The 25400-nt window shown below is 40.1% G+C and overlaps 1 protein-coding gene across 1 annotated transcript; it reads right to left on the bottom strand.

The window, feature by feature from the left end:
• Positions 1 to 4720: 4720 nt before the first annotated feature.
• On the bottom strand, positions 4721 to 25343 carry susd2 (sushi domain containing 2). The gene is given in 18 exon segments (XM_051074985.1): positions 4721 to 5498; positions 9638 to 9734; positions 17056 to 17232; positions 17546 to 17818; positions 18727 to 18865; positions 18867 to 18956; positions 18958 to 18974; positions 19420 to 19444; positions 19446 to 19573; positions 20222 to 20365; positions 21074 to 21122; positions 21124 to 21343; positions 21449 to 21534; positions 22146 to 22347; positions 22983 to 23340; positions 23792 to 23940; positions 24527 to 24725; positions 24954 to 25343. Coding segments are annotated over 18 exon segments (2475 nt in total). The 5' UTR covers positions 25024 to 25343; the 3' UTR covers positions 4721 to 5446.
• Positions 25344 to 25400: the final 57 nt, after the last annotated feature.

Below are 25400 nucleotides of genomic sequence, written 5' to 3'. Positions count from 1 at the left end.
TTAAGAGATGTTTACACTATTTTTTTTACAAATATAAACTAACAAGGTTGCAACTTAAGAAGATTGACTTACCAAGAGCTTCAGTCATCATAACATTTACAATACAAGAGGTTAGAATATCCTCTATGAGCAGCACTACTTCATCAAATAATCAAATAATAGGTAAATTACGAAGAAAAGTGATGTTGTATGTATAGCATTTTGAACAATGTGTGGTAATTCCTGCATAAGCACAGTCAGAACCACTTCTTACACATTTGAGAAGCCAGTCTGAATGTCAGGATGGAAACAAACTGAAATCCCTCCTCCGTTAAATAGATATGAATAACAAGAAATTAACCTGATGATGTTGTGGTTGCTGTGTCTTCTGAATTAGTGCAGGGCTGAGCAGGGACGGGGATATGAATACTTATGAGATCTTTGACCTTGTGGGTTCAGACACCCTGAGGAAGAGAGAACAAACGATGAATCACAGCGGTGAGAATTCATAAGAAGGACTGAGAAAGAAAAATAAAGGACTCTAAATACCCACTGTGATATGAATTGCACAATCACAAACAGGTATATGCATAGACACACACAGAGAAAAACAATCAGGGATACCACAAGCAAGTGTGTCTAGACAGTAAACAACACCCTCCTCTAGAGCCTGAGACTGTGGGCTAATTACATTTAAAACTGACTGCAGAAGTCAGGAAAGTGAGCAAATGTCCTCATAAACAATTGTGAAGTTGTCATCTCTTGCATTCAAATTAAAATTAATAGAATATAAACATAGCAGATGAACAACCTACTTGCACCTGATTAAATGATAGTGAAAGCACATTGCATACTGTAGTCACTGAATATTAAGATGTTCTTAATTAGGGCACTAATGATAGTAAATATAAAAGATGAGACAGGGGCAAGTCTGGGCTGGTATCTACTCAAATGGTTTCATTTGAAAGATGTGTACACTGTATGTGTGTGGGTGTCTGGGTACAACGACTGATGAGGCTTCAGACCATGTGTGCACCCACTCACAGACACACACAACAACACAAATCCTCAGATGAAACTCCACGTACACAGAGCAGAGATTTAATTCCTTCTTTATCATATCTGTGCATCGTACAAGTTCCAAAGTGCATGATAAGGAGAAAAAAGGGGGGAAAACACAAACCAAGCGTGGAGGAATATGTGCCTTTTGAAGTTGTCTTTCTTCTTGGAACTTGCTTTGGCGTAACGCGGCTAGTTAAGCAGATCATTAAGCGTAATGGTTGGGGAGGATTGCAAAGCTTTATCTCTGATGGCAAGAACAAAGTTCTTGATGATCTGGGGGATTCTGGAGCTGGATTTGATGGGAATTCCCATGCCTGCTGGAACAGTTTACTTTGAAACATTTTGATCTGTGCTAACAGACAGGTGCCATCATAAATCTAGAGGCAGGGAAAACCTGACTCAGCTTTACATACTGAGACTTAAGGTAGATGGGGATAAATTTATCCTTTGACAGATTATATCTAGCAATTGATGGCTTTCCCTGGATAGATGCCACTGGCACTAACATGACAATACATTAATGATTTGAGAAATGCATTTAACATTACGGAAAATTAACCTTTTTAAACCTGTTGCTGAAAATGCAGGAGATGTTAAATCGTAAAAGATCTACGGCCTTTGTCAGCGTAGTACTGAGTGAAAAAAAGACCACCCAACAATAAAACATGCTGGCTGTAAATGGGATGTGACTGAAATAGATGGAACCAAGTCTCAGGTTGGCAGGTTGGAGTCATTTTTGGTTAAAAAGAGATATTGAGAGCAGTGAAGCAGGATCACAGGAAAAATGAGTTTGAGTCTGTAAGGACTTAACTTCTTCAAAAGAAAAACAAACAAACAGGACAGAGCACAACTTCATCTTTGCCTGCCATGAAGAAGTGCCACGATGCAAATCTTTATTCATGAGAACAGTTGATCCATGCACAAAAGCTTCATTTTGAAAATGATTTGTATTCCTTTCAGTTGTGAAATCAGAGGGGAATGTTGTTTGAGGATTAACACCACTAAAATGATTTCTCAAGATGAGAATGAGCTTTGCAAATATTTCCCCTCTAGGCGAATAAAAGGCGAACGCTAACAATTCTTTATTCATTTTCTCCTCTCGCTTCTCGCTTTTGTCAGTGCCCTCCACTGTTTTGCATTTGAATCACTCCAAATCGGGAAATCGCTTCCACCCAGTTCTCATGTTTATAAAAACACAAGTTTCCAAGAGCCTGCAATGAATTTATATTTGGTACAAGCTGCGTAGTGCATCTCACTCCCCTGGCAATGTGCCCCTCCACAAGCTTTCCATGGAGGTTTGTCCCCCTGGTTTCCACAGTGCCGACTGATTGATTCGCTCTTTAATGGCTTCCTGTGTTGGGCATGGTCTAGGATGAACATCTGTAAGGGTGGACTGGGCATGTTGGGTCTGTTTTGCTCTGCTTACGCTCATCTGTGGTGTAGTAAAGTGAGGTATCTGCCTTTTCTGTGGCCTGGGAGAATGACGTGCTCCATTATAAAAAGAACTGACTCCAATGAAAAATGAGCCTTGGGTCCTAACGGCTGCTGGTCGCTGAGTGGATTACAGAGCCTCGGGGGATGAAGTTTAGCCTCTGATGTTGATGACTGAGAGGGGGGAACACTAGTAGCTGGCCTGTGAGTGATAAAGTTATACTGAGTGTTAATGTCAAGAGCAGTTTGTGTTTGAATGGCCACTTCTATGAGTCCTCACAGAAGCCGAGGTTCAGCTCTGGGTCGTGCAGTGGACTGAGGATTCTGCCACAAGCTCAGAAAAGACTGGCAACTTTGCTTAAGATCCAAGTAAATTAAGCTTGTGAATATTTATTTAGAATCTTTTGAATTGCAGCACTGAGGCAAATCACAGGAAATTGGAAAAGGATGACACGTCAAGACTAAATTATCTGAAAAATACAATTCAGGAAGTCCAATAATGTAGAAATAAAATGCATGACACTGAGGATATATTAGAAAAAAGGTGGAACTCGAGTGATGCAAATTATCTTATACAGAGATGTTTTAAATTAGTTTATCTTCATACCTAATACACGTTATTTTAAGTCTTTTCATTGTATTAGTGCAATGTCTATATATAAAGTATATGATGTATTTATGTGTGTATTCATCCTGCATACTGATATGAGCAAGAGCTCAAGTATTTCACTGGATTGTGTCATGAGTTAAAGCCCATGCTTATTTGTTTTAGGATTGTTCCACATTTGTAACAAGAGAATATAAAAATAAAGTGCAACAAAAGCATAACAAAAAAATCAAGATTGTGGTTTCATCTGTCTAAGGATTAGCTGACTTTGCTGAAATCTTCTCCCTGACGTTAAGTGTTCACGTTGCCAGTGACAAACTCAAACACAAAACTCTGTGTTTGGGCAAACACCTTAATCCTGAAATCAATCTTTACTTCAACCGACGCCTTAAAATTAGGAGTTAACATCAGAAGACGCTGCTCAACCATGAGGTATTAGGAGGTAAGGGACAAAGCACACCTGCAAAGCTGGAGATGACATGAAACAAACAAAAAAAAAAAAGCACACCCAAAACAAAAGCCTCATCCAAAAGCCACTTCAGAAGCCTTTCTTCATGATCCAGGGATACAGAGCAGATCTGAGAAATGGGAAAAGTCCCACGTGAAAGCAACAGGCTTCCACAGAACACATTAGCATTTACTTGTGTTTGAATTTGATTGAGCTAATTACGCCGGGTTGTTGGGATGATAAGCGAGCGTAAACATTCGGAGTTAGAACAGGCCCCCGCAGAGATGAAAAACCCTCCACTTTCATCCATACGCAATTAATCAGCATCTGACTCTGCAAACAGACGCTGCAGCTTGCTCCATTGCCTCTCTTGTAAGCACAGACTGACACATGAAAGCAGGGAAATTTGCACTCAGTTAGGAGATTATACAGTGAGTGAGTCTGAGCTGATACTGTAGAAAGGCCTCAGACTGCGACACACACACACACACACACACACACACACACACGGGGGAGGCTTACTTGTCCTTTGTGAGGGAATCAGGACTGGTTTCATTACCAGGTAACAACACATGCAAACGGGTGCATGTGTACTTACTCAGGCTCATAAAGAACATTAATGTTTTTTAATGTGAAAAACAATAGGGTCCCAAAAGTCCCTGAGGCATGACAGAGCAGCAACAGTCAGTGTCTGCGGGAGCTGGTAATGGATACAGCATTGCACAACCCGCTAGTTAGGAAACAGTTTTCACATGCGGCAAAAAACTTCAAAGCCTTCCACATCCAGCAGGCCAGGTTATTTCAATTAGTCTCCAACAAGAACCCTTCTTCTTCTCCAGCTGGACCCCCACCTATCACTCCCGAGGATCAGCCACACGGGACCCTGTCACTCTGTTTCCTTTTACCCCCCAGGGGCTTTGTTTTGGAAAAAGAGAAGTGAATCAGGTTCAAAGTGGAGAAGACCGCTGGGTAACATGAGATGACGGTCTGTCCGACGGGGGCAGGCGGCTGTGCCAGACGATGCATGCCTGCTGGCTCAAAGTGAGGATGATTCTTTATTTTTGAGCTCTGAATAGTCATGCACACATGCACACACACACACACACGCACACACAGAGAGAGAAGAGAGAGAGAGAGAGAGAGAGAGAGAGAGAGAGAGAGAACACTCCACTAATAAACAGCCATTAAAGATGTGAACTTTGCACCATCATTCACTGATGTTTAATTCAATGCTTCACTCAGTCATTGTTTTCCAATACAGACATGTAACAGTAAAATGAAAACTGAGAAACAACTGTTGATATGGTGCAGAAAGATGACCTTTATGTAACATTTGTGGATTTTTCTGGCTCAGTCACTCAGCAAAACCCTACGTGTGACTGAAAGCTGTGAACCCACACAAAGGCTGCATACGAGTTCAAAGTCTTTCAACCAAGGAATGATCAGGTTCGCTTCACAACTGACATGAATATGAACACATCTGGTCCTATTTTAAACTGAACAGGAGAAGGGAGTGTTGATTGTAATGATAATATCTCCATGTAGTATTTATACAATTCTCTCTGGCGAAGATCGAACGTTCAGTCATGCAAAACGGAAATATAAAAACAACCATGGCATTTTTCCTTCACTTCAATACCCTCAGTCCTCACCCCATGCGCCATTTGCCACGACCTGGAGGTTTTCCAAACAAAACAAGAGGAAAAACACGAGGCCAAACTACACGCTGAAAGCCTAACTAGCGCCTGAGGTTTTCCTGATAAGGTCAGTAGGTCAAGAGAAGACCACCGTCCTAATGAACAACACGGCTGCACATGATTTCCAAGTGCTCAGCCAAACATATTTGTTGCCACAGGCCACATAGCTGAAGGTTTCAGTGTGGAGTGAAGTGATCCATAATCCGATAGGGCTTCGATGGTTTAGCAAGTCTGTTCTTGGGTCACCATCTGGTCTGGGTTCTCTTTTCTCTCTCTGAAAATACAAATGAGAGAAGATTCACTGAGACAATAGAATTAGATGGAGTTGAAAAATTAAAAACTAATGACAATAAAAACACATTTTCCCCACCACCTCTGCTAATTAGGTACATCCTGAAATCGAAGATGCTTATCCTCACCTTTCCAAAGTTATTTTGGGGGAACTGGCCATCCAGGGTGCATGTTCTGCCGCTCCATGTGAGTCGAATAAGTGGAGTAATGGGGAACACTTGTTTAATCAAAACAGACCGCAGGAAAACTGTCTGGTGACCTTGTATCAGGGCAGGGATCATTGTCAGCTTGGTTTTTAATAACAGCACTTTACTGTTCAAATTAATAGTGTTTTATTAACAGTGCATATAAAACTTATTAGGGACACTTGCAAAACAGGGATTTAAATGAAGGGCAATTGTTCTAAGCCCTCCCATGGTACTTGAACTAGTAATGCACTAGTTGGTTTTTGATGTTATATCCATTATTTTACAGTGATGGATTAACAAGCTTAGCAGGATCAAGCAGTGACCCAGCTGAGTATTGGCTAAGTGGATGTTTGATTAAAATATTTACCTCATTCGATTTTATTTGCACTGTATCTCAGAAATTTCTCGTTCTATTTACTGATATTGTCCAGGTTCCTTAAATGATAGGTTTCACATTTCTTCAACTCTGTCTTAAAACAATATTCATCTAGCCAAATGTACATTCTCAGCCTTTGCAATTGTGCCTCTTCTCCAGACTGACAATTACAATATCCCTTTCTAATATATATTTAATGGAAGAGATGTGGAATAAAATCCAGAGTCCTCTGTCTCTGCAAAAATGTTCAATAAAGTTCTGCACACAAGGAGTCTGAATTAGTCAAATCAAGTCATTGTCTTCAAACGTTACTATGACATTCCCTCTGTGTTACTATTCCACCACAGTTCAGCAGAGAATTACTGTCAGCAGAAACAGAAAGAGGGAATTTCACACTATACAGACCAAAACGTTAAAAGATAAATACTTGATTTTACTTACTGCTGAAGCACCATATGAGCTTTAGCTGAACTTTATAAGAATTTTTTACACAGAACGCAGTCTGTGGATTTTGCCTCCCAGGAAGCACATTAGGAAGGGATCTTTTCAATGTTTTAAGACAGAAAATGTCTGTCAAAATAGGTGAATCCGTCCTTTAAGCGTAGGGGGGCTGGGGTGATTTTAATATTATTTCTAACAGTCTTTAACACTGTTGCAGATATGAGTCTTTTTCCCATTAAGAAGCAACTTGACATTCAGAAAGAGACATTTAACTGGGCTGTTCATTAAATTACAACTAAATAATTATCAGAGAATATTGATATTAAAAGGAAATACCACAGCATATCGATCAGAAAAGAGGGAAAAGTCATTGCCCATCTCCCCTTAGAATATCAAGCCTGTCAAAACCAGGCTTTTGAACATAATAATTTACTTGTGATGTGAACTGAACTCTACAAAGAGATCACTATCAATGGTTCAAGTAATGACAGGTTGACAAGAGACTTCCAAAGCTCAGCGCTACTAATTGGACATTTATTGATTTGGTGATAATGTCTTTCTAACTCTTGAATTTCGAGAAGTATCATCATATTTTTTCAGATATACACAAATGAGATAAGTTAGCAGAGTTTCCTGGCATTTGGTGTCGAGTCTGTTTACTCTGATAAACATCCCTGCTTCCCTCTCTCCTTCAATCCATTTTGAACCCCTTGCCAGGTTCAGACAAAGCGCCCCTCTACCTTTTGATGTGTCATATAGCACAAGTGGAGTAGACATGATGGTACACACACACACACACACAAACATAGACTCACATCTTATGGTGTAACGACTTTCTTACTGCTGTAGTGAGCTGCCAGTGGACCTGTCGAAACCTGCAGAGTAACCCTAGATGTGGAAAGTACCCCTGCAAGTCTGAGTCTGAGACACAGAGAACCGAGGCACAGGAGGCCTATACTATCTACCTACCTGCTGCACACAAACACACTCACACATAGACACATACCTGCACACACAGTTGTGTGGTATCACTGCTTCTTTCCCCCAGACATGCAACCCAGACTTGATCTGAAATACAGTAAGACCCCCACTACTTGCATCCTGTTATGCTTCTGATGTTGGGGAGGAATAATTGTGTTTGCACTTGTTGGCAGGCCAGCATGCATGCATGTTTGTGTGCGTGTGTGTGTGTGTGTGTGTGTGTGTGTGTTCATGCATGTCGGTAAGAGCACTCACACTCAAGGAATGTGTAAGATTTCTCTTCACGCGTTTAGGCTACTGTAGACAGAGTGTGTTTCCTGGCTGTGTGTGTCCTGGGCCTCCTATACTAGCATGTGTATCGGCATGTCGTGTGTGTGAGATCACCTTCCTCACATCTGCACACCTTCTGACACTCTTCATCTCTTTTTACACCTGGCCTCCCATGATCAAGGTTTCAAGAGAGGGCAGGTGTGCTCGCTCCTTGCCCTTAAGACTTGAAAAACACAGCAGTTTCATCGCCTGCCTGCCCCAAGTGCTGCTGGGAGCAGGAGGTGACTCTTGACTCCTGACATCTATCTTTTTTCTTCTCCTGCTGGAGTTATGGCGGGGGAAAGCCCAAATGAAGTCTATGAGCCCATAAAACAGGCCTTTAATTTGCCTGTATACGCCCAGGAGCTAGTACTACCGTTAGCCTCTTGTTTCTCTGGACTGCAGTCATGACTATGATCCCACAGGGTATATGGGTTTATTTGGTCTACTCAGATCAGAAGGAAAACATATGAGTAATGGTTAGAAGGCTGGGACATGTCGGATATCAAACGGGTGGTGGGATCCATTGCTTTTGTGTCTTTGTTGGGCGCTGCACAAAGGTTTTGACTATTGGGAGGAAATGGGAGGGGAAGAAGACCAAGATCACAAGTGCCTCCTATTTCCAACATATAATCTATATATTCAAAGACAGAATGAAAGATATATGTGTGGCTTTGGCTTGAGGCCTGCTGGACAAGAACAAGCCATTGTTTGTGTCATAATTCAACCTGTGGAGACCTTAAAGTTATTATCCAAGATTTTCTCGAAGTCAGGCCATTTCTAATTATCTTTCTGTCTGTAATCTAGTGTTGCTGATTATTTATTTATTCATACTGCATATTTATCTCACTGATATCAACAGTTTATTATAAACTCTATTAAATTCTATATTAAATTTATCAAGTTACTCCAAATGCAGACACCTGCCACTGCTGCTGATTCACATCAAGTGTTATACTGGTGAAACAGGGGGTGAATTTTACTGTGAAGCAGTCACAGGAAATGCAATGTATGTGCTAACTACATTCATTTGTCAAAGCTGTGTTTACTAAACAAGGCGAGGGTCATTTTCGGCAAGACGGACCAGCCACAACGAGCTGTTAGATGAGGAGCTGCTGGCGACAGGCGGCACAACTCCAACATCTCTGTAAACTTGTTTTACAGTGGAAAATTACTCACGCAGTGTGCAGCATGAAGTCAGATTGTGGTTGCTCATGGCTTAATGTAAACACGATTTTAATTGACTGATGTCTTTATTGAAACATGAGTTTGTTTGGCTGCACTGTAAGCAGGCAGACCAGTCACGGAGAGAGGACCTGTAGTTTAAAACCACTCCTGCTGTTACCGTGGCAACCACAGGTGTCGCCAAAACAACCCAGACTGAAATCTTACAGATTATAACTTTAACTGATCCTACAATGATATATCATGCAATGGTAGAACACCAATGTTTGGTAATATCTCAATTTATGTGATACCTATATGATACTTTTCAGCTCACTAGGAATTCTGTGGCCTCAAATGAGGCTGGTGGATAAAGCAAAACAATAATAACATTATCAGACAGTGAATTAATATTTGTAGTGTCAGCTGGGTGATGAAAACTACAAATGAAAGCAGCCTTTTTTTAAATTAAGAGAATCAATTTGCAGCAGCAATCAAGTGTAAAAAAAAAAAACAATTTAAACTGTTGTAAAGGGCACTGAAAGTCCAAACACTGATTTAATATTTGCTTCTTTAACATTTCTTGTTTCCTAAATTGCATTTGGTAGCACCAGTGGAACAGAGGAATTGATTTTCCTGTGAGGTGAATCATGTGTAACCCACCTGTCTTGGTTCCTGTTGTGGAGTTTGATCATCACTCCCATTATGACGAGTGCTGAGAGGGCACCAACAGCGCCGAGTACAAACCCCACCTTACTGTCTGTGAAAGTCACACCAACACAGAATTAGTCACTGCTATCTTTCTGAACAATCCACCCTCCACATCTTTTATATATGGATCAATACAGAATCAAAAGGCAGCCAAGGAAGCACTGGTGTTGGAAATAATGGCATGAGGGAAAACTTAAAAGGAAAGATCAATCAGGACTCATGGTTCTTTTGAGCAAGGCATCCAGTAGAGCTGTACAGCAGCCAACAGTAGACGACTCTTGTGTTGAAGATCCAAAATAAGGAAGGGTGTAACAGTTTGAGCATGTAGCTAGGTGTGGCTGAAATTTACCATGCCTGTTCAGTCAGTTTTATCTGGGCAAATAAAGGATTAAGGTGCAAAAAAAAAACTTGCTAGACTTTCTGTGGTAGCCATAGTTTATATAGTGCATAGTTCATAATCCATGACTGTTGAAAGAAGCTGTGAACTAGAGGTTACATTAAATGTAAATGTGGAAATGTATGGTTTGGCCAGACGTCATTGTTAAGTAATGTTGCCTTCACTTTCTTTTTCCTTGAAAGCAGATCATATTTAGCACCTTATATTTTAGAGCATCTACTGCCTTGCTAAATTAGCTAATGGGCTGGTTAGCTATCTACGAATATTGATCATTTAACAGATCAATGGAGCTGAATAATCTAAAGTTGCTGTACAACTCAAACTGAAACTTCCTAGAGGAAACTGACCAATAATGACACATATAAGAATAAATATAGCACCCTCTCTTTCCTTGTCCATTTGTTACATATTTAGCAAACATTTACTGAGAAAAAATAAAAGCATAAGGACAAATCTTGCTAAAGAAGTCGACTGGAGGCCCACTACAACCATTAGATCTTGATTTTACATTAACTTAGCTTAAGTAGTGCACAGAATGGCTTATAATGTTGGAGAAAACCCTGAGAGTACTTTATCCACATCACCCAATTCTACATTCAATATTCCTAAAATGTATCAGTGCAAGGAGTTTGTTTTACATCAATGTGAATAAAAAAAATGCATGAGTAGTTCTAGTCTTTGTCCCCGTTTAGATTTTTCATGCAGGTCAAGCATTGCTTTCCACAAAGGGCCTTTGTGTTCTGCCAGTATATCCGTTTTGATAATTACCAAGGGGATCAAACAAAACAAAAATGATACACTGGCTTCAAACAAACATAATGAGTACAATGCTGGATGGACTGATACAACCTCCATTTGCTGGATTTTCCCAGACGTTGCCTTCACATAGTTTGCACTTGCTTGAGCAATATTGTGATCAGATTAGAACATCTAAAACTTTCCTCGGGGTCTTGGCAATTTCAGTGAAGCGATCTCCAGTCTATTTGAAAATTCATACAGTATACTGAGCCAGGAGTTATTTTTTAAGGCAGGCAGGTATACAGACGATACAAGGTTGATAATTATCAAAGTACCGTCATCCTCTAACGCATGACTGCATGAACATATGTCAAGTGTGGTAGATGTTTGTCAGGCAGGCACTGCAGGTGCTAGCCCTTTAAAATGTCATCAGCCTTGGAACATCAAACACAAACACACACATGCATCTATAAGCACGCTGAAGTACACACCGACATGTACAAATATTCCCTGAAGTTTCTAAACCAATCAGTTTTGCTACACAAGGCCAGGCTTTGGACGCAGCAGCACTGGCGTCAAACTGCTGGACGCTGAGACCTTCAGCATCAGAGCAACAAGCTGCCCAGAGAGTAAATGTACTGGGAGCATGTAGAGGACTGGCAGTCAATCAGTGTTAACATTCACCTTTTTCCTTTCTTTCCTGCTGGCAAAAGCCCAAAGCTATCTCATTACTCCACTAAACTGACCTGCATTGATCAAAAAGTAAAGCTCCAGGGAGCAATAGCACTCAATTTGGGCGATTATATTTCTAGTGAGAGGAGATTAACACTAGACAGACATCATAGGGTTGGACTGAGCAAGTGGAAGCTAATGGAGAGCAGAAAAGGATGTTTTTTGTATAACTCAAGGATGGTAGTGTATATCACCCATTTCCATCATCTGTACTTGGATTCAAGTGATTATATTTTGCATATTATTCCAGCAATTTGCTACAAATTCAAACTCAAAAGCTTGAAAATGTAAAAATTCTGAGTTCATCATCATTCAGTCCCTTTTCCAATGTTTATCTCACAAATAAATTGCAAACAGACGATACCAATCAGCTATCCAAGACTGTTTTCATAACCCTACCACTCCCATATACCCCTGAGCTACACTCTTATCACGTAAAGCATTTCTTAAGATAGAGATGAGGTTTTTTTTTGACAGAGCTGATATCATCTTAAAATAATTCTGTTGATTTTCTTCTCCCTGGCAACAGTGTGTCTCTGTGCGAAGCTACTGTTGTCATCTGATATGTGTATCTCACCCTGTCTGACTTAATGTGATGGGTGGAAGTATTCTTGGAATTTGAACCATGTGTCAGACGGCAAACTTCATCAAATGTTCCACGTACAAACTTAACAAGCACACAGTTGGATAAACATGCTCAAAAAAACACAAAGCCTGGCAGAACCCAACTAAAACATTTCTGGTCTTTAAACCTGCATTTTGACTTTATCCATGGTCAGAGCCAGATGCTCCCACAGGAGTTTAAGGATATAAAGTCTACACATGGCAACAGCAGCAGCTCTGGAAGATAAAGGGAGTCCAAAGGAATCAAACTCACCTTCAACAGCTCACCTTTCTTATGGTCTGGGACCCTGAGGCCAGGTGTATCTGTGTGTCTCTATGTAAATGTGTGTATGTTTTTAGCAAAATGAATCTCATCTTTTAAATCAAATCAAATCATTTCAGTTTAATCAGGTATGTCTTCATCAAACAAGTCAAAAAGTAAACTTTTAGTTTCACACTTCAAGTCTGTTTCTCTTATTTAATTTTCCAGCTCCATTCTTCATATACGTGAGTGTAGTCAATTTAACGTGCTTCTTGCAGGCATTTTCATTTTTGCTGTCTATCAGTGGTACCCAGCCTTTTAGTTCTATCAGATGAACACAAATACCCCTTCATCAACACCACCTGTCATGTTCCAGATATTTAAATCTTGATGATTTTAAACAAGATGCAACTTAACACTAATGATTATATAAAAGTGGACACAAGATACAAGTTTGCATTTGTACTATTAGAGTGGTGAAATCTGAGAGTTTCAACCATTTATCCCTTCATTTTTGCATTCTGTTTGGTTTACTCTGCTTGCATCACTTGATAGTTTATTGGTTACTGATGAGATCAGCCTCACACCAAGTTGTCATCCTGTGCTTATTTTCCATCTTAAACACAAAGATGTGGACACCAAATCATTTTTTTTTTTTATTAACTGAGCTCCTTCACAATATTTCCATGCAACCCTGGTAACTGTAGAAGTACCCCATGGGGTATATGTACAACAGTAGGGAATCACTACTGTATATCATAGAGAAATTGATATAATTACCAGAAAAAGGCTTGGTCGCGAACTCGATGATTATTAGAAACGTTTCAGAAGTTGTGCATCTTCTAGCAGTCTGTTCATTTTTTGTTCAAATTACACATGATAAGTGATATCCTGACAACTAAAACAACTGGTAATGCTAACACTGACTGCAGCAATAGCAAAAACTCAACACAACTCTTATCAGCTCAAAGACAGCTTTCTATTCATGAGCCTCTTTAATCTTGTTGCAGCATTTGACACTGTCAATCATGCCAGGTTATTAGACTGGAAAAGTGGATAGACAGATAGAAATTGTGTAGGTGTGGTTTTTAGGTAAATCTGATGACTCCCATTTAAAGACAATCAGACAGTACCATCTACAATCAACCAAGCAAGCACTTCTACGCCTTTGGGGTGAGAGTAAAAGGTAACTTGTAGTGAAAAAATAACAGGAAATAAGGGCATGATGTGGGAGTGAGAAAGCCTGTTTAGGGGACCTTCCCAGACAGAGACCTTTGCGCACTGACAGAAATGGCCACATGATGAAAGTGAAGTGTGAGCAACTTGACTGGTTTAAAAGTCTCAAGCTGCTCTCAGTCGGCATTTCGACAACTCCGTCCTCCACTCAACCTGCATTTATCAACCACTTCTGTCTCTCTCTCAGCTTTCGACTGCTCTATCTCAAGGGAATCTGAGAGGAGAACCACAGCCAGAAAATTGAGGCTTTGTCTTGCAGGCCACGTCACTTTTTCCTGTGAAAATCGCTCTATCCCTCTCTGGCAGCTGTCACCTTTCCTTTAATTACTTTCTTCTCCTCTGCACAAGGAACTCTATTAATATTATAATGCCATTAGGGTGGGGTGATCCAGTTACTGGTATGCATCTGATACTAGGTCTATTGTTTTTCACAAGACTGTGACACAATGCTTTCAAGCTAGTAAACTCTATAATCTTATACTCCAATGGCCATGTGTGTGATTAGATCAAAAACACTCCAAGGACTTTCTATCCAGACCCCACCCTCACCTCTCCAACAACCCCGTCCTTCCAGCAGAAGATATTAACATTGATCACCGCAATACACCACACCCCTGTCTACAGTCTGAAGTGGTTACAAAGCATAGTGACAAGTACAGCTTCTAATCCATCTCAGATAGGTGGGGTTTTTAGTGACAGGCGATATTCATACAGAGATCCACTTTTGATGGAAGGGACTTGCTGTCACCTCTGCTGACAGCAGCTCATTAACTTGACTCAGAGAAGAAGTCGAACTGGATGTTTTTTTCAGCAGCACGCCGCTCATCTCGGCTATGACAACAATTCTCTGGCTGCTCAGCCTACACATCATGCTGCGTGATTCATATAAAGGGAGGAGGAGGAGAGATCAGACAGGGCATCTCTTGTTAAGTCTGTATTTAGTATTGTTTACATGGCTAGAGGTCACATTTGAACGGCGGAGGTAACAGCTCATGCAACACCTGCCATTAAGCACCTCAGGTCATGTTGACAGTTGCTGGCTCTGATTTGTGTAATGAGAGTGTTGGAGCAAGTGTGATCATTGTCAAATAGCTAAAAAGACCCAGCTTTGTGTTTGTGTGTGAGTGTATGTGTGTGTGCAACATGAGCACAGCTGAAGCTCTAACTCACACTGATTGTGTTTATCTACATATGCACGTGAATGTATGTGTATCAGTTAAGGGTGGGCGGTATAAACAATATATAAAGTATGGGTTGTGTTACGTACGATACAGATTTTGACCATGCTGACCACAGGTGGCAACAACATAGATACACCAGTGAGAGGCAGCAATGCACTAAACCGTGTCCAATCCTTTAGAAAGATGAAGATTCACCGCAGCCTGATGACGACGACGAAGCCAGCGAATCGATTGGACAACATACGAAGCCGCACTGCTTTGTTTGTAAACCGAGAAATGGCTGAAAGTGTTGCACACAACAATGAGGAAGAGGAGGTGGTAAACTCTCTCTAACTCTTACTCTATGTACAAGCAGAAAGTGATAATCTGCATCGTACAGTGGTTGCAAGGGGTGTTAATACAGCAATTTCTTCTATCATCACAAATCAAAAAACCCACAGGAATATGAGGGAAGCAAAAGAATGCAGCCTCCACAAATGTCAAGTTAATCGCCGAGCAGCAGTGGGAAGAAAAAAGATGGCTCTACAAATCAGACGTCACTTTCTCAGGCATTTTCATACTGAATTTTTAAGAAAAACAGGCAAAGGACAGATACTTTCTAAACTTTCTGCCTGATGCTGCAGTAATGCATCAGAAATCAGATCAGCAGGTATGCCTTTTAGTTCAAGATTAGAGGTGTTTAGTATGTTTAACAAATAGTGACCTTAGCACAACAGCTAAAACGCATTTCACTGTGAGAGATAAACAAAAATGAAAAATGAAAGAGAGAAGTAATCGTCTGGCTTAATATGAAACACTTCTAAACAGCTCTGCACTGGGTAATCAAGTTATGAAACCAATATGTTTGTCTAATGAAGGAGTTAGGATCGATTGTGTCCAGCTGTGACCCAGCCAGCTGTTACATGGGCCTCCAAATCTGATAAAAGAAGTCTATTCATCCCAGATTACCATCACGAGGAAGTCTCTGTTTGCAGCTCTAACTAGGAAAGGATGGAGGACTGCGGTGAAGCCATGAAGGGATGAAGTGGAGGTGGATCACAAGTCAAGTGGTTTTGTTTCTCTGCCTCCTCTCACTTCAATCTAACTGAAACTGAACGAAAGACCTTGAAAGTCGTCAAGAGAGACGTGCAACTAAGTGACTGAAAATGTCTGTCACCTCAGTACAGATGAACAACTACTGTGTTCTTAACTATTTTTCAAGGTTTTCTAAAACCCAGCCTGATTCACATTACACATGGGAACATAAGGAGGCATTTACCTGCTCCATCACAAACACAAAACGATGGGAATTCAGTGGGAAATACTGCCACCTCATGGCAACAGCTGATAACTACAACAACACTCACAGAGTTCACGGTTGGGGTGATGAATGAAACCATTAGGGGGACCCAGGTGGTTCCAATTTACAAACACAAAGCCAAGCCAGCCCAGGTTCAGAAGTTTATAGCTTCATTGCTAATGGTCTGCGTGAGCAACTGAGAGTTGAGCCTATAGAATCTTTGCTTTCAAAGAGACTAGATGAGAGGAAGAGGATTCCCAAAGTCCCTCTCAGTTTTCACTGGAGGATGCTGCCAATTGTACTGAATATAAAACATGTGAGGAGTTGGTGAGGAATAAGTAAGTAAGTGAGTTTATTTATGTAGTACCTTTCTAGGGCAATAATAGCAACCTGTTTAACAAAGATTGTCCTCTTGTGAAGAAGAATAGCACGATACAGGCACCAAGATAACAGCCAGTGAAAGGTCTGCATGTTTTAACTCAATTTAAATTCTACTTGTAATTACATCTTAGACTCCTAACCTTCATGCATCTCCTGCAGTACAGAGTTAATGGCCCTGGAATAAATAGTATTCACAGTGAAAATCTAATAATTTTAGTTTTTTTGCAAGCAGTTCTTTGTTGTGGTAAAAGACATAACGCAATACCAGAGGGGACAGTTTTGAAACCTCTCCCTGTTTGTGTTTAAGAATATGTAAAGAACATGTAAAAATCAAATCCATACGTGCCATGTAGTTGTTTGTCCTCTGGGTTTGATTTCTGAGAAAACAGCTCATGAATTCAATGCCTATAAGCAACTGAGTTTTCCATGTATTGTTTACAGGCCAGGGAAAATTTATAGTCGACTTTTATCATATGTGTTTAAAACATTGCTGTTTTCACAGTTGAGTTTATTTTTCTCAACACGACCAGGTGTTTTGTTTTGTTTCACATTAGAACCAACCTGTTATACAGTGCGGTTGCTCTCTTGTCCAGGTCCCGTCATCCAGACAAGTACGCTGTGTTGAACCATACAGGATGTAGCCTTCATTGCAGGAGAAGCTCAGAGTGTCCCCCTCTAGGTAATGTGTCCCATTCTTCTTCCCATTCCTGGGTGTGGGGAGCCAGCCACAAGATACAACTAAGGAACAACAACAAATTCAAAAGTCAATATTAAAACCATTATGTTGTCTTAAACTAGTGACAATCGAATGTTTTAGAAAGACATGCAGATATGGAGCTTTCTTATGGCATGATATTACTGTGGAGTAAGGTTGAATTCCTAACCAGACACTAAGCTCTTACTGGTCCTGCTGGTTGCATTTTCAGTGCACAATAGTATTTATTCAAAGAGAAAAAAGCAACATTAAACATATAATTCACCCGTAAATACTGTTGCCCTTTAGCATTAACACAAAAAATAGACACACAATAATACTTGTTTGACATAGTACCTGGCTGCAGGGCTTTCATTAGGGTCTGAAGGTTTTGGAAGGCCCTGAGTGTGGCGTTTCCCACTGCGAGGCTCCGAGTAGTCAGGGTATCATATTGACAGAAACGTGCCCCCTCTCCAGAGCACATCAACAACATGTCTGCCACCAGAGGGTCATCAGGTGTCTCAGGTAGAGAAAAGGCTGGAACAAAAGCTGGGTCGTGGTTTGGTGGGAAAGTATCCAAAAGGTACTTTGAGTCGTAGGTGAAGAGGGAAGACTTATTTGAAATACTCCCTGTGGATAAAAATAAAACAAAGCACCAGTTAAGATCTGTAACTATTTTGTATTTCTTTGTTAAAACAACAAATCACACTTTTCAGACTGATCTTAAACCAAGTGAAACTGTAGTGGAAGCTCTACTCAATGTACTGTAGTATGAGCTGACTTTTTGGGTACCACAAGTTGTCATAGCAACTGATTAGACATGGCTAACCACATTTATGGGAATTATCGCCAAGGCAACATGTGTTTGACCAATCAAAATGCTTTTAAAACATAGAATAAAAGCATAAGAGAATATGAGGCACACTATAATTATGAGATAAGGATATAATGGGATCTATACAGGACACAAACTCCATGCAGTCATGGTTTTCTTTTGGCGCAGTCTTGATTTTGATCCATACAAAAACATAGCTTCATCAAAACCAATAACTAAATACATTTCTACAAGCTTGAACAGATAATAGTTTGTTGCAGTTATACTGAAGCCAAGAGGTCAAGAGCATGAAAAGTCAGCTACTCACAAGTTTTGAGGGATGTGTACTATAATTGTAGCTGAGACATTGTCATGTATGCATGCGGTCTGGCTCAAACTGTGTTCCAGAGATGTGGTTTCACTTGCACTGTATGGCCACAGCCACTGATATCTCTCTGTAATCTATTAAAGCTGCACTAACTCTAAACATGTGCCTTGTTTTCTTCCTGTGCACTCTTAAAACATCTGTCAAGTTTTAGAGTTTTAAACACGGCAAAATACTGTATGATAGTCATTTGAAAAGACACAGCGATGGGTAATTATTAGCAAATCACAGAATCCCTAATCAGGTTTTGACCTTCTAAACATGCAACATGGCTCAAAAGACAAGTTTATACATATGCTGCTTTAGGGTGTGAACTGATTTCAGCATTGACACACTCACAGCCAGCTCCAAAGGTGAAGATTTTGTCCGGCGTGGCGTCAGCAAAGGAGATGACCTCTCCTTGTTGGGTGAACAGGTCATTTGATGAGTTCATCGGGCCAAGGAGACCCCGGGTGTGGTTGGCAAACTCTGAAGGCAGCTAGGACAGTTACTACCATGATTCCTTCATGCACACGAACCTCCACGCCCACACCAGAGAGGAACATCACTGTCAGATTCTGAGGACTGGGGTGCGAACACAAATACTCCTGAAAGCAGAGAATTTTGTGTAAAGTTTAAATAACTCATTCCTTCATTTTATTAATGATAAAAAAAAATGGATAGATGTCAATTGAATTAAATCTGCCCTAAGCAGAATTTACATGTTAAATTACTCCTAATATATACAATCATCCTAAATAATAAACTGCGGTTGCAGCAAATTCAATCTTTAACCAAAATGCCTCAAATTTAAGTCACTGATGAGACGACTGCACAAAAAGTAATGAATCCAAACTTCAGAGTAATATGCAATAATAACTACAATAACTAGTGATGCATGACTTTTCTGCCCAAAGATTTTCTTCCTAATGTCCTAGTGTTCTTTCCTAATGAGGTTAATTTCATAATTTCATGATTATGTATCTCTCGTAGCCACAAAAGCACAAGTCTAGTGCAGCTTTAGCACAGTCAGGAGTGTGAAAAGCATCTCACTGTATAAGTCCATCCATCTTTGCTCTGGTGAAAGGCAGGACCTTTTGGTTCCTCAGCACCTGGAGGCTGCCCTCTGCTAGACGCACCTCAATGACATCAGAGGTATTGTCCTTCATAGCCACTGATGACAGCGATGTAGCTCTGGCCAAGGTACCTTAGTGGTAAACACACATCCCATTGTTAGAGATGCATTATGTAGTAAATATTCTGAAGTCAAGGATGGTTTTATCACTGCTTAAGTCTCTGAAGTATTATAATCCAGATGTTTGTCTTCGCTGATCTAATGAGGACAATAAATTAATGACATTTGGTCATAAAGTCACTTAACCCACAGCTGTTGTGTAATGGCTTGGAGGAAATTCTAACCAATCAAGCTACAATCTGTTATCCTTCACCACATCTGACCCTGAGAGTTAACAAGAAACAAGAGGAGGTAGGGTATCATTTCACTCACACAGAGACCTCAAATCACTTGCTCTTAGAGCCTTGTAAAAGATAAGAGTGAGTCTTAAACACTTATTGGTCTCAAGGAAAAGAGTGCAGGCAAAAGAAGACAAACAAAATTCAGCAAGAAATATCAAGGTCAGTGTGTCTGAGCAAACTCTAAATCCTGGCAATCAATCATGTGGCAGATAAAGAAAAAAAAAACACACAAATTGAACCATAAAAAAGGTCTCTCTAAAGAAGTCCTGAAGCAAGTTTCATCCAAGCAAAGCTTTGGGCTAAAAGTGAGAGGAACAGTCATACCATGGATATGAGAGAGGCGCTACAGACAGGGCATTCACATCAAATGTGGACTCACCGTTCTTAAGTTTCACTCGTTCTGTTCTGGCCTGAATACTCAGCTCTCGGTCTGGTGAAGACACAAGGTTGTACTCTCCTTTGCCATTGAAAGTATAGTTGAGGCCGTCAGATGTTATGAAATGTGGATCCCCAAAGACAACACCTGTCAGGCATCAAGAAGCAATGCAGTGAAACATTAAATCAAATACACACACGCACATTTTTATTTCCAAAAGTACAATGCTGATATTTCATTCATCTAAACACTGGTTTTCTAATAGGTTTACTATTGTATGATCTAATATATTTCCACATCTTGTTCCTCAGCTTCAGTCTGTAATTCATTTACTCGTCCTGCAAACTGTTCTGGTATAATCTGCTGCTCTAATGACCAGTTGTACAGTAGAGAATGTATGTGCAGCCACACAGAGGCAGTAAAATACTGATTAACAAACACACACACCAGAGTCCTATTTCTTTTAGTTAATAATTTTTTCCAGCCTCAGTTTGACTCCGTATTCTACACTATATCAATAAGTAGAAGCTCCTAAAATAGACAAATGTGAATTTATTGTTATAATTGTCACATCTTCCACACAGGAGAGTAACTTTCCATTTGTTTCATTTTCAGACAGATTACTGCTACAGATGAAGGTAGCTGAGAAAATACCAGAACCAGAAAGTTGACGTCACATTTAAGTAAACTGGTTGATTAAGTCTACACTGGAGCGTCATTATACGGCGCTGTGTTGCTGTGCTTGACTGTTTTTTTAATCATCCTGCAGGTCTTTTCGTATCTCCTGATAATGTTTAATGATGTATGTGAAAGCAGTCTAGAAATACATTTGATTTGACTCAAGAATGATCTCACCAGCTTTTGGGGGCTGGTAGTTGCGACAACCGCTGGAAGGTCGATGGTCCGAGGTAGATGTGGCAGTGGTCAGACCAAAGGCAGCAGTAGTAGAAACTCATGACATCGTAAAGCCAGTGGGAGTACCCCGGCACCCGCGGGGGTTCCTTGTACGGAGGTGAGCCCCAGTCGTGAGCCCTGTCTGGGGTGCTGCCACCAATCGAGTCTCCCGTCAGCAACAGGGCCCCTGTGCTGTCATAGCAGCACTGCTGTCCTGATCCATGCGTGGGGCTGGAAATACAAGAAGAAAATCATGTTGAAAAATGAAAAAAAAACTTCCTTTCCATTTTTTAAAGGTAAAAACTGACAAAAGGTTTTTCCTGTTGTCACTTCTACCTGGCCTTAATTGCTCTGACGCAGTGGACACTGCCTGGGTGAAAAGTGCACACGCTGCCCCTCTCAATGTCACAACTATAGTCAGTCTGAAACAACACAGTGAATAAAAATGAGTCTTAATAAATGAACAATAAATTCAGAGCTACAAAGATAAGCTGATTAAATGATTAAGCAACAGAGAAAATCAAGGGGAAACCTTGTTGACAATCAAACAATCATTTTATTAAATGTGAAGATTTGTTGTTTTTCATTGTCATATATAATAACCAGTGTATCAGTGTATTTGGGTTTTGGACTGATGATTGGTCAAAACAAACATTGAAGACGATACTCTGGTTGGAAATTATGAGGCGCTTTTTTTACTACTTCATTTAAACAATTGATAAATTAATTTAAGATAAGATTAATTTATTATAAAAGTAATCATAAAGTGCAGCCCTACATAAATGTAACTCAATATGATCTGATATGGGGGGACTTGACTTAGAGTTAAAATGATCTCTGTTCTATCAAGCTCTGAGTTTTCTCTAAACCCACTTTGTGGAATTACACCCATGGTGAAATTACTCTTTGCTTCATTTTATTTTATTTTATCTGTTGGTAAGTCAGTTAAGGAAAGCATGTCATCATTAATTAAATAATTAATGAAATATGAATTTCATAATAATAGTGGATTTATTGTGGTGTGTGTACTCACATGAAACCTGCCGGTGTCTGCTCGGGCCTGTGCCAGAGTGCAGGGACAGTCAATGAGCTCACTGAGGAAGTTGGGAAGTTTCTTCTCCAGGTCGTCCCACTGCAGACACTTGTTTTTGGCCCAGGAAGCAGAGTCGTCTCTGAAAGACTGCCCAAAGTGCCAGGCTAAGATATGAGCTCCACTCCAGAGTCCCTGTACATCCCTGTAGAAAAAAACAACCATTAAAGGTTACTTTGAACTTACAGTTTCTAATTCATAAAAACTAAGTTAAAACTGCAGCTGAAACTAACAATTATCATCAATCACAATTTCCCAGGTAACTTATGAAAGTAGCATCTTTGGTTCAACAAACAGTACAGAAGACAAAATAATCTATTTCCATACATGTAGAGAAAAGGAGCAAATCTCTCAAGTTTCAGAGCTAGAAACTGCAAATGTTCCATTTTCAGAATTGCTGCTGGTGACTGACTGCAGATAAACAGTGTTGTTAGTTCATTTTCTGTCAACTGCGTAATTGTTTAGTCAACAGATGGTTTCAGCTGCCTGTGGTTTCGCCATTACTGTCAATACTGAACTCTGGAATCAACGTAACAGTTAAGCTCTACATACAGCTCATACTCATGATATTATCTTTATGTTGGTTATCTCCCCCATAAGGCAGGGTAAGACATGTTGGATTCGTTGGTTTTACAGGCAGGCACACGTAAGGATATGATTAAATCCCCTCTCTGTCATATAAGTGAGCAACACTGACTTTATGATATTTGACATATATAAAGTAAAAGTACTTCTAAGCTTTATCTTATGATTGTGCAGGTTCATAAAACCTTGCTGTACCTTGCTCCATCTGACTTAGAACTAGCAGTTATGCGGATGTTCCCCAGCTCCCAGTCAGAGTAGTCCTTTGAGCTCTCTGGGACGAAGCTGAAGACACCGCTGTTTTCCAGATTCCTGCTGACAGAGTACAGGTAGCTCAGCTCAGCCCGCAGAGAGGATGATCCATTCATCCCTGCCTCTGTGCTCCTGCTGAACTCTCTGTAACCCCACAGCTCTATGTTGACCTTATCTGCTCCAACCAAAGAGCTGTTCCACGTCATCTTCAGCCGCCCTGCCACATTCACTGTACCATAGTTCTGCCACTGCGTTGCATTCACCAGGGTGACTTCAGAAGCAGGGTCCGCTTTACTGGGGTGGACTGACAGTGTAAAACCAGAAATGTTAAGGGGACGCACAGGAAAGCAGTTCTGATATAAGCAAAGTTTGTTGACACAAAGTGAAAGAAAGTTGTGCAACCATAAGGAGAGACAGAGAAAATAATTGCAACAGTAAGGCAACTTTGCTCAAACAGGTACATATTCTCATTATACGTTGGCAGCAGTAAAATAATAACTCTAGAGAACAAAACTTGATATTCTCTGGATCAGAAGGTTAAATATCTTCTTGAACATATTGCCCTTCAAGGATAACACCAGTATTTTCTTTACCTGGATCAGTCATTAAAGCTATGACTGAAATACCATTTTTCAAATAATTTCTGATCGCTGATTGTAACTCAGGACGATGTTTAATGCATTCTACACCAAAGAAAATAAATGACAGGTTCAGGTATTGACAAATTCCTCATTTTTTATAATTAAGCAACTTACCTGACAAGTACTCTCCGGATCTGTCAAAATCTGTTCCGTTTGTTGAGACATCAAATGGTATCCATCCCGTCTCATACAATAAAGGAGTGATACAGTGGGCACGGCCTTCAGCATCAATAAACCCTTCGCGCACCATCTCACCTTTGAACCTGCAGCAGAGACAGACATACTTGAATTCATTAGATTTTTGGTCAGCTACACAACACCACTACTTTGTTCTTGATATCATGTCTCTTCTATAAACACAACACTGCTTGTAAAACAACAGTTTTCTGTGCTTTAATGCAACTTGGCACAACTGAACTGTCAGAAAATAAGGCAGTTTATTAGGTACACCTGTAAAATCCAATCTTAAATCCAATACAAATTAAGCATAAATTCTACCTAAGTTTTCATTGACACTGTTGAGGAGTTATTTATTTAACTATATGCTTAATATTGAGGTTGTAGTGGTGTTGAACTGGTCATTTCTAATGTTTTGTTTTGATTTAGAAATATATCACTGAATTAAATCTTCTCTGACAATGTCAACAGAAATTGAACATTATAGTCCAACTAAAGTAGAATTTGTGGCAGATCTTTTGTGTTGGATTATGTTAAACTAAACATAAAGTGGTCAGGGTATCTATTTTCCACACTGTGTCACTGTCATTGAACTAACCCCATGAGCGAATGCAACATGCAGATCATTATGTGTTTCTAAGAAACACTGTGTGTGCTCACATTAACACCAACCTGCAGAGAAGGCGATCACTTGGATGAAGGACCAAACTGAGGATCCTGAGAGCTCTTCCACCCAGCATGGAGCTGGAGTGAGGCGTCACCTGGAAACAGGACTGGTTGTAGTCTGCACAGCAGTTCAGCAAAGACACACAGGTTGTATGGCAGGAGCATTCCTCCAATATGTCCCCACACTTCCCTCTGCATGTTTGACCTCATACAAACAACAACAAACTAATTAGTTATCACAAATGATGCCTAAGGCGCTCAAAATCAGTAAATAATGAAAAAAATCGCACTGAATTATATGAAAGTCCTGATTTAAACCGCAAATGTTTCCTCTGTGTAAAGGCGGAAAGAGGAATGGCTGTGCAGCGATTTTAATTCGTACAGCATCTTATAATGGTCCTCAGTCTTTAAAATATTTCTTTAAGTAACTTACCAGCAGATGTAGATGCGCGAATAAGAATAATTCCACAGAGAAAAATGATTTCTCTCAAGTTTGGCCTCATGTTTATCTTAAGCGAAAAAAAATAAAAAACAATGCCGGGAGCAGACACAGTCTGTGTAACACCATCCTTTACTGGAACTTTGAGTTGTGAAGTGTATTAAAGGTCAAACAAATAGGAAACTACCCTAACCACGATTTTCCACAGGAAGTTTTTAAGTTATAAATTAACAGACGTCAATTTAACGTCGCTCGTTAGGTTTTAAACGTGTTTTTTCTTCTGACACACCAGCAGCTGCTATATATTCTTGACAATACGAACGCAACCATGTTTATACTTTAGTTTTTAAGTGGTTTAAGCCAGATTCGAACTTTCAACCGTTACTGTGTTTATTCCGTGTGGAAATAACATATTCCCACGAGATTTTGCGGTATTTGAGC

The sequence above is a fragment of the Lates calcarifer genome, linkage group LG13, assembly GCF_001640805.2.
Source record: "Lates calcarifer isolate ASB-BC8 linkage group LG13, TLL_Latcal_v3, whole genome shotgun sequence".
NCBI lineage: Eukaryota > Metazoa > Chordata > Actinopteri > Centropomidae > Lates > Lates calcarifer.
This window is presented reverse-complemented; position numbering and strand designations above follow the sequence as displayed.